Consider the following 10920-nt stretch of genomic DNA (forward strand, 5'->3'; position numbering starts at 1 on the left):
CTCTTCTCACCCGCTCAGCATCAAACACATGGAGTTCCTCATCTGTATGCTCCGGCTCAAACAGGTATGGCTCTGGGTCTGTGTCCGCTACAAGAAACTCTTCAAAATCGCGTTCAAAGTCGTCCATTGCAGCTGCTATAGTCCGGAGATANTCAAACACATGGAGTTCCTCATCTGTATGCTCCGGCTCAAACAGGTATGGCTCTGGGTCTGTGTCCGCTACAAGAAACTCTTCAAAATCGCGTTCAAAGTCGTCCATTGCAGCTACTATAGTCCGGAGATATTGCTAGGCTAAATAAACAGCTGAGCTCTGTTTACCGGCTACGCTGTCAGTCAGTGTGCGGGCTGGAGAGTGGCGGAGCAGAGAGGGGAGGGGGGTCCCCACTCAGTATGGTAAAGGAGTATGTGTGTAAAGTTATGAAGTGTGTCTGTTACGCTAGAAGAGTCAGAGTTTGGGACGGAGTGGAGTGTTACCGGAGTTTCTGGAGTGCTCAAATAAACGGGCCTTTTTCCCGAACGCTCCTCTGGTCTCCTGCTCGTGAGGGATTCATTACAATATCGCAACATGGCTTAGATTTCTAAATAAACATTCACCTCGTCGCTAGATAGACCTACTCCTGAAAAAGTCGTGCACAAGGCTTTTTGTCCCTACGAGGCCACCGTCATTTACCCGACGGGAGGGGTGAGCGAGTGAGCCCTGCAATCTAGAATTTGACCACTGATGTCACTGTTTTCAACCCATTTTACACACTGGCCCTTTAAAACAGATTATGTAAAATGGTAGTTATGTCGCTGACTACCTGTTAACCACTTTCAAAAGAAACTGGTTATCAAGCATATGGACTGTTTGAAAGTAGATAAACACAGGAATGCATATTTCAGTTTTAATCAGGCTTTTAGTATACTTTTTTAAAGACTTGATCCAGTAATTCTATATCCATTTGTATAATTACAGTGTGTTAATATTTATTTCTGCATGCACAAATATTTATGTATGTATGTATGTATGTATGTATGTGTGTGTGTGGTAGCCTGTATAATAAGCTTTTATTAGCTTTGATACGCTTTGTCTTTATAGGAGCATGTGGGCCCAACCGGATCTCTGCAGCTGGTGGCAGCATATCAGTGACAACTGGAACGACAGAGACTGGCAGCTGAACTTCAGAATGAGAAACACATCCTTCAGGCACCTGTGTAACATCCTGTGGCCCAGTTTGACACGCCAGCATACGTAATACTGATGTCCTGTTCCGGCTGAGCTACGGGTGGCAATATGTCTGTGGAGGCTGGCAACCAATGTAGAGTTGAGACCCATCTCTCACCTGTTTGGTGTTGGCATGTCCACTGCTTGTACTATTATACAAGCAGGATAACAGGAGGTTGTAACAGCCATTAATCGGGTCATGCAGCACCATTACATCAAAACCCCATCTGATGCTGAGCTAAGGATGATCGTCCAGGGATTCAGCGACAAATGGAGATTCCCCCAGGTTGCAGGGGCTATAGATGGGACCCATATTGGCATCCTGGCTCCAGCTGATCACCCTGCTGATTATTACACTAGGAAAAGCTTCTACTCCAAAACTAACACTCGCCACTCGCCAATTACGGGTAGATTTTGTCTCTGGCTGGTAAATTTTTAAGACCACTCCCAACTCTGGCGAGTTATTTTTTTACCAGCGAAAAATGTATTTTTTGTTAGTGGAGAACGATGCTGGTATCGACTGGTTTCCTGACAGAGTAATGTGTATTTCAGGCAGAGACGATCTTTGGTCACGTAAGTGCGTCAGTCATGACGTCATCACAGCGCGCCGAGGTGGATAGCTGTTGTTAGGCTCGTTCGAGATGAACTGCGCCTCACCTAGAAAATAGACGACAGCAGGCGGCCGCAGCGGGGGGCGGTGACAAAAAGCCGCGGTGAACTCAGACAGTTTCCCGACAGTTTCCAGCAGCCTTCAGTGCGTACCGGAAGTCACAGAAACACTTACATCCTCTCTGGAATGATGTCAATTCATTAAAAAAGTGATCAGACCCATATGTCAGTTTGTTTTCAGTCTCCATACAGGTGATCTGTAGTTTATGTTCATGGTTTATCCTCCATTTGACATGAATTCTCCTGTAAATCACCATCATATCAGTTTGACCTGTCCCCTCAACTACACAGGCTAAATAAACTGTGTTTGAATATGAGGTTCATATTTTCAGAGGAAAAAAAATACAAGACAACAGCTTTCATTAAAGATCAGTCAGATACAGTCAGGGCTTCACATCTGTACAGATGTTAGTTTAAGAATCCTCACATCCCACTGACCACAAGTCTCTGTGTTGCTAAATACTTCAATAATTAAAAAAGTACAATATTACAGTAGACTCTGTATAGTTTATGATGTATGTAGGCCTATTTAGTCTCTGACAACTCAACTTCACCATCAGTCACACAACATGTTTTCTGTTACAAAATCAGACAAATACAATCTTAATCTCTAAAATTCAACAAAAATGAAAAGTTTATCTAAAACATCATCTTGTTGAGTCGACATCTAAACCAATCAGCTGTTAGATCAGGTGAGAGCCAGGCGGTGCTGCAACTGCAGCACCTGGCTCTAAAAACTGCGGCCGCCTTGCTCTCGCGGTTTTATCACCGTCCACTTTTGTAATACGTCAGAGCAAGTCGGGATGAAGTCGGACACAAAACTAACCAGCATGCAGTGTGCGCCGATCGCCGGTGATCGAATCGGCGCAGGCCTGGCTCATCTCGAATGAACTTATTGTTAATGTACCTCCATGCTCTGAACCCCCGTAGAAGAAGAAGAAGAAGAAGAAGAAGAAGAAGAAGAAGTAAGAAAAAGTATCATGTGGCGATGCTGGCCAGGTATTGCGGAGCCTCCCGCAAAAAAACAAAAAACTAAAGCAAAAGAACCGGCTGTTGAAAAAGTTGAAAAAGTTAGTTTTGGACCCTGTGTGGACATATTTGTTGTCTGTTTCTTTTTTGTAATGTATTTTTTGCACTGTTTAAAACATGCTATTGCCTTCTTTGTTTTTGTTTTTTCTGATATCACTGATCATTTTCCAATTGTTCAATTTACTTTGCTTGATAATTATAAGGAAACACAACCTGATATCCAAGTAACTTACCGTAAATTTAATGAAAGACATATAGCCAGTTTCAAAAAATTTCTTAGTGATCTTTCCTGGGACAATGTATATGCTCAGACCAACTCTAACAGTGCTTACCAAACTTTTATGGAGTCTTTCAACACTAAATATTAAAAAAACTAACTTCATCTTATTCTCAGGAAGGAAAAAATACGACCCTAATGAAGCAAAGCTCTTCATTGAGGGCAATGAAATTCACAGAGTATCCTCTGCCCGCTCTTTATGTGTTATGGTGGATGAACAACGCAACTGGAAAGAACGAATTGATTGTGTTGCAAAAAAGTGTCAAAGTCTCTTGGAATTATCAGGAAAATCAGTTCATTCCTCAACAGATCCAGTCTGCTTACATTATACTACAGTTTAATATATCCATACCTAACCTACTGCAATCTCGTCGGGGCTAACATCTATCCCATCAATCTCCATAAGCTCCAACTACTCCAGAAACGCTTTGTTAGAACTGCCACAAACTCAAATTTCAGGGCCCCATCCTCTCCACTGTTTTCCAAATTGAAAATCTCAACTACATTTGATGTTAACATCATCCAAATCTGCATCTTCATCTACAAAGCAATCCACCAAAGTCATGTACTACCAAATCAATTTCAACAATACTTTCACATAAATTCAAGTTTGCATCAGCATGCAACAAAACAAGCAGGTCACCTGCACCGACCCCACTGCAATACCACCAGAGATAAGATAAGAGATAAAATAAAACTTTATTAATCCCACACTTAGGAAATTCACATGTCACAGCAGCTCAAAGCACAGACAGAAAATGGAGGGTGACAATATTACTTGAATAAAAGAAAATTAAAGATTAAAAAATATAAAATATGTGTAAGCAGTATATGTATATGTAAATATATGTACACACACACACACACACACACCCACACATATATATATATAAATTAAGGCAATCAATTGAATTACTGTACACACAAGACAATTTCCAAACACAGTATAGAGGGCAGTATACCATCAAATACAGAGGGATTTTGTTGTGGAATGAACATCACCAACTGGCTGACAGCTCCTCTTCCTTGGCAATATTCAAAAAGAAACTATTATTGAAGTTAACAGAACAGCAAAAACTGGTTTGAATGTCCAATTTTGCCTTCCCTAGTGCCACACTGTTTTTGTTTTACTTGAACTTAATTTTTCTATCACTTTTTTTTAATATAATGTTTTTCCTTTATTTATTTAGTGTTATCATTATTATTATTATTATTACTAATCTTATTACTATTACTATTGAAATTGCAAAGCAGGCATAAAGAATAGTAGTGGCTCTATAGCACAATTTCTGTGTGAAACTGCAACAATGTTTGAACTCTTAAGAAGGTGTAAACTGTGTTCATTCTCTCAATCAATCTCTTTCCGTCAATTTTTCAACAAAGATATTATTGCATGAAAAAAAGGGTAAGGAACAAACATCACAACAGAGGCAGGATCTAACCACCAAACATGTTGGAAAAAAGGGCACATAATAGTTTGAACTTGGCTTAGTTTTTAAAAACCACAGAGCAACATACAATTATCTTCAGACTATAGGCCTATAGGGTGCGCATGCACATGAACACACACACAGCACCTGTGCATTGTGATAATCTCTCATGTTACACCATTTAAAAAGCTCTGCCTTCACAACATATGTATATGATAATAAAATCCAGGCAACAGCATGTCCTTGTGGCTGACAACAGAGTTGAGACAGAGTACAGAGCTGGTATCTGCAATCCCTCCAATATGATTTTATTGACCCACTAGTCAGAAGTTTACCTTTCAAAACACAAGCAACAATTTTGAGCTTTAGGAGTTTAAGTCACACAAAGTCTGGTATTTAGATCATATCCCTGCAGGACATCATCAGGGTGCACTTTCTGTGGCACTCAATCAGTTACATTACATAACGCAGGAGCATTGCCAAGCCCCCAGAAAGATTAGTCCTAGAAAAAACTTCAAACCAACCTAACTCCTAAAAGTCTTGCCACATTTAAACCTTGTTATTTAAAGTCTGCACAGAGGTATGATGTCAGAAAAAAAGAGTAGGCCAATAAGCAACTACAAGTGTCATCATATGTAGTGAATCATCTGACAGTATTTAAAATTGTATAGCTACTTGGTGGGAGTGGCGCACACTGCTCTCTATTACCATCCACAGTGGATTGTGATGTGAAACCTAAAATCTGAAACATTATTAAACGCTTCTTGGTGTATTAAATGTACGCCTAATTGTACAGTATGAGTATTTGCAAAAGATCTTAAATGATGATTAGTAATGTCTGTCGCTTTCGATCAAGCGAGTAGCAAAAATAAAAGATATTCAAATGTGGTTCGCAATATCATTACAGTACGGTATGTACCTTTGACGGGGGTAAGTAAGCTAATAACTCGAGCAGACAAGCATAGCCTATATCACATACAAAGGCGTTTACGACATTGATTTGAGACGCACCTCAGTGGACTACCCTGCCCAGACAGCAGCTCTACGCAGCAGTCAGGGCGGATGGTGAACACTGCGTTACCTGAGAACATGGTGCAGACTTTTTGCTGCATTGAGTCACAACTACCGTGGGACGGGTCATGTGACCGAACTGCATCGTTATGGAGGACCTGGCTGAGCCGCATCCGTTCCCCAGCCAACTGGGAACAACCTGCAGCACTGAGCCCAGCCTGCTCGCAGGCGGAAAACACGAACCACACTAATAAACTTGTGATATCGCCATGTTTTTCTGGACACCGCTACTCGGTGCAGGCCAGTAGGCGAGGTCCTGTAACGTTACATTGCGGTTGCCCTTGGGAAGCCAAGACAGCGCTTCATAGCTCAGACAGCCTCTCTGCACAACAACTGAGGTGTCGAGAAGACTTTAAGAATAAGAATTCAACATTATGTTGTGTCTGCAGCCTTTACTGACCACAGAAATGTAACCGTCCCACAGACGACCACACCGAGGTAACGTTACAAACTGCATCCGTGACTGATTTCAGAAATGATCACTAAGTTAGTGAAAACTAGGCTACCACAAAACAGTTTGGAGCTTATTTACCTGATATTATCTTCTCAGTCGCCGTTTCTTTCTCGGTCATCATATCCCGCAGTTTCACCTCCTCCCGAGCCTTCTCACCGATACAGCTACACCAAGCAATTTTCCTGGTTTACTGGGAATACCGGGCCAAAAAAGGGAAATAAACTTCCACAGAAACAGCCTCCGCCTTAATTCGATGTCCCCTTTAATGTCACTTCGCCCTGTCGCTTCCTGTTCTATGAAAAGTCCGTCTGATGTCACATGGAAAAGATTTGGGGTCTGCAGGTTTTTAAAGTAGAGGGGCAGTCAGCCTTCGCAGAGAGGATGTTGGACCCCAGACTGCTGCTGCTGCTCTGTCCGCCCCTCCCACAACATTCACGGCTGTCCTGGCCAGGAATCCTGCCGCTGCCCAGTCTGCAGCAGCTTAACTCATCACAGCCAGTAGGGATGCTGTGCCCTTCACCAGCCACACATGACTGACACCTTATTTCATCGAGATCTGAAGGACAAACTTTAGGAATAAATAGAACAAAACTAAATATAAAGATAAAATCACATCACAGAGGCAAAATCAGATCAATTCAGAGTGAAACGTTGTTTCAGTTCTCTGTGTATCTGTTACATAATTGTAGAATTGACAATAAAGCCTCTTGAACTCTTGAATTGAATTCTTGAATCTGTTCTCTCTGTCCGTATGGACATCGTTCCTAATTCCTGCAATTAGAGATGAGACTGGTGTGTTACAGTGTGATGCTGCTATAATAAATCAATCCTTTAAAAACTATTACTCGAAATTCTATAGTACAGAAAATAATGTCAACGAAGCTGAAATGGATAATTTCTTCAAAAGCTTTAACCTTCCGAGAGTTAGTTCGACAGATAGGGACGCGCTTGATGCCCCTCTTACACAAGCTGAGATTGAGAGGGCAATTATGAAATTGGCTTCAGGTAAAGCCCCAGGGGAAGACGGTCTGGGTATTGAATTTTATAAGTGTTTCAAAGAACAGCTTTCTCCGTATTTACTGTCATTATTTAATGAAATACTGGAATCTAAATCCATGCCCCCTTCTATGTGCTAATATATCTCTGTTACCCAAATCAGGTAAAGACCCAGTTTTGGTGAGCAACTACCGTCCTTTAAGTTTGCTCAATTGTGACTCTAAGATTCTTGCTAAGACCTTGGCACTACGTTTGGAGAAGGTAGTCCCATCTATTGTCCATTTAGACCAAGTAGGCTTTATCCCAGGTCGTTTTTCAGATTATATTACATGCTGGTTCTGGTGAGTCTCCAGTCATTGCATCTAAATGGCCCCAGCATCCTCCAGTCTATCAAAGATGACATCATCAGATGGACAGCCTTACCACTGTCTCTATGGGGCAGAGTTGAAGTACTGAAAATAAATGTTTTACCAAGACTGATTTATATTATAACATCTATTCCTCTTAAATTTCCTCAAAGTTGGTTAAAGACATCAAATCTATTTTCATCCGATTCCTTTGGAATAATAAAAAACTAACTAAAAAATTAACTAGAAAAAGCACTCAGAGAGTGCAGACCTCCGCCAAGTACGTAGGTGATATTCCCTCCCCCTCTGCATCAGATTTTGCAGCATGCATCACAATTAGGTTATTTGCATCACTATCATTATTAGGTTATATATGCCTTCACTGTGGTGTATTTATTTCGTTTTTATTTTGTACCAACACAGAATATAATGTTTTTTTTATTTTTCACTTTCTTTTTTTCCAACACAGAACATTAATTTCAACTTTAGAATTACAGCAATATTTAGCAAGTAGAACAAGACGTGCTTTCTGGCCACCAGATGGCGCTATTTTCACCAATTTTAGAAATTGGAATTGCTGCTGAGGCTGTCAGACGATAGATTTTATTTATTATTTTATCCACTTTGCTTCAACCGATCACCACCAAAATATTATCATCTGTTCCTTGTCCCATTATCCACCTTTCCTGAAAATTGCATCAAAATCTGTTCTTAACTTTTTGAGTTATTTTGCAGACAAACAAACAAACAGACAAACAGACCAACGTTGGCGAAAACATAACCTCCTTGGCGGAGGTAATAATACCAAGATCAAGGGGGGGTCTGGGCGTCCCAGATATATATCAGTACTATCTTTTATATAATGCAAGGTACCCCCTAACTTGGACTTATAAATCTGATGTCCCAGTAGGCAGTTGGGAATGGCTGGAGAAAACGATTCTATCTTGTAATAGGAACATATTGACATCATTATGGTACTGCCCTAAACCTCCACCTCTTCTGGATAACATTATTATAAGGTTTTCATGCTCTGTTGTGAAGCAGCTGCACAGAAGATTTGGTATCGAGGGGCTCTCTCTCCTCCATCCTGTCCTGTCTGGTGTAATCCCATTGTATCAACTGGAATTCAATATCAACTTAAATTTTTAGTGATAACCTTCTATCTTTTAAACAAATTAAAAATCAGTTTGGTATTACAGACTCCTCTTTTTTAACATATGCACAAATATCATCCATTATAAATAGGAAATGTAAAAAGGGAGCTATTCCTGCATCATGCTCTGACTGGGATCAGCTTCTGAAGAAGGCAACCTTGTCAAAAGGCACAGTCTCTAATATTTATAGTTTAATGTTCAGAGCTGCTCCTAACGCATATTCTCCTGTCCAGCTGGCTTGGGAGCATGATCTTAATATATATCTTTAACTTCCTCTCAGTGGGATAGAATCTGGAGATCAGCTTTATACACTTATAAATGTGTTAGATTTAGGACTTTACGATATCAGATTCTGTGTAAAGCATATATTACCCTGGTTACATTATCTAAAATGGACAACGAATATCAAGATTCATGCTAGCACAATTGTGGAAATTGTGGTTCATATCTTCATCTGCTGTGGGACTGCCCTGCAGTCAAAACTCTCTGGACAGAAGTAATATCCCTAATGTCACAATGTTGATTTTCCAGTTTGTCCTGTAGCATGCCTGCTCAGTCAAAAACCGGACAATAGTTTTGGAATTTCTGTCTGGACATTGGGTTGCCTTACTACTAAAAGATTAATTATTTTAAACTAGAAAGTACGCAAACCAGCCTGCCCACAAACCAGCCATATCTAGACCTGTTGAATATGGAACGGGCAACTGGTCTGCTAAAAGACTTTGAGAGGGGCCTGGAGGACTACTGGGACATTGTCCGTAAAAGCCTTGTCTGATCATGTGTGGATGTGTAGTAACAACTGTGTGGAGAATCTGCTGTGTGGAGGTATTTCACCATATTTCCACTGCTGTTGCACAATTGTTTATTTCTGTTAAAAATAAATAGTTCATTATTGCTGTAAGAAAGGCCTATAGGTCAGGATCAGACCGAGAGCCCGCCCCCTCCACATTCACTCACTGCAGTGTGTTGTGAATGAGATTCCTGTCGGAGTGACAGAGAAGACGTCAGGCCACAGTCAAGTGGAAGTAGCTCCAAGACTGCATTCCGGGTTCAGAGACTGACATTTTATGTACATGTGTGCCTTTGGTGAAGCATGGTTGGATGTTTAGTTCATATTTTTCAGTTACCAACGATGTTAGCTAGCACATGGTTAGCTACATGACGGTGCATGGTTAGAGTCACGTTTAGCCATAGATTCATTCCGAGCCCAGTAGAGGGCAGCATTAGCCTATGTTATTGAGTAGACAGATGTTTCAATGTTATTTAGCATGCACTGTTATGTGCCATTAGTCATACTTGTGTGTAGATATTGTATACCTGTTGGTATTGCTATAGATCTGAATAGTAATTCATAGCTAAGTAATTCAGGGGACTCCTTGTATACGTTTTTTACATTTATAGCTTTAGCTTTATTCTGTTGATTCTAAGATATGTTTATTAGTAGGCTAATTTGAGATTCTTTATTTGTATTCCCATTTAGAACCACACACACTTATTCACTCACACAGTATGAGTTAGCCTACAGAAGTCCCACTCCATTCCCTATGCTCTGTCTACTGTGCTGCACTTTAAAGTTGGAGTAATAAATACCCCTAAATGAAGATCACCGGCCTCATCATTGTGTCCTGACCGACACCCAGGAGTGATATCTGCTTAAAGGGCCAGTGTGTAAAATGGGTTGAAAACAGTGACATCAGTGGTCAAATTCTAGATTGCAGGGCTCACTCGCTCACCCCTCCCGTCGGGTAAATGACGGTGGCCTCGTAGGGACAAAAAGCCTTGCGCACGACTTTTTCAGGAGTAGGTCTATCTAGCGACGAGGTGAATGTTTATTTAGACATCTAAGCCATGTTACGATATTGTAATGAATCCCTCACGAGCAGGAGATCAGAGGAGCGTTCGGGAAAAAGGCCCGTTTATTTGAGCACTCCAGAAACTCCGGAAACACTCCACTCCGTCCCAAACTCTGACTCTTCTAGCGTAACAGACACACTTCATAACTTTACACACATACTCGTTTACCATACTGAGTGGGGACCCCCCTCCCCTCTCTGCTCCGCCAATCTTCAGCCCGCACACTGACTGACAGCGTAGCCGGTAAACAGAGCTCAGCTGTTTATTTCAATTCAATTCAATTCAATTTTATTTATAAAGCCCAATATCACAAATCACAATTTGCCTCACAGGGCTTTACAGCATACGACATCCCTCTGTCCTTATGACCCTCGCAGCGGATAAGGAAAAACTCCCCAAAAAAACCCCTTTAACGGGAAAAAAAAACAGTAGAAA

General features: G+C 41.0%; 1 protein-coding gene across 2 annotated transcripts in view; it reads right to left on the reverse strand.

Moving 5' to 3' along the window:
* The window catches only part of hspa12a (heat shock protein 12A), a 248915-nt gene extending 242370 nt beyond the window's left edge, over window positions 1-6545 (reverse strand). For both annotated transcript variants that reach the window (XM_050070830.1, XM_050070829.1), the window contains exon 1: window positions 6213-6545. In XM_050070830.1, coding sequence (XP_049926787.1) covers window positions 6213-6255 — 43 coding nt within the window. In that variant the 5' untranslated portion in view covers window positions 6256-6545. The remainder of the gene's footprint in view (window positions 1-6212) is intronic.
* Between the last annotated feature and the right edge of the window lie 4375 nt (window positions 6546-10920).

This window comes from Epinephelus moara, chromosome 19 (genome assembly GCF_006386435.1).
Source record: "Epinephelus moara isolate mb chromosome 19, YSFRI_EMoa_1.0, whole genome shotgun sequence".
NCBI classification, from domain to species: domain Eukaryota; kingdom Metazoa; phylum Chordata; class Actinopteri; order Perciformes; family Serranidae; genus Epinephelus; species Epinephelus moara.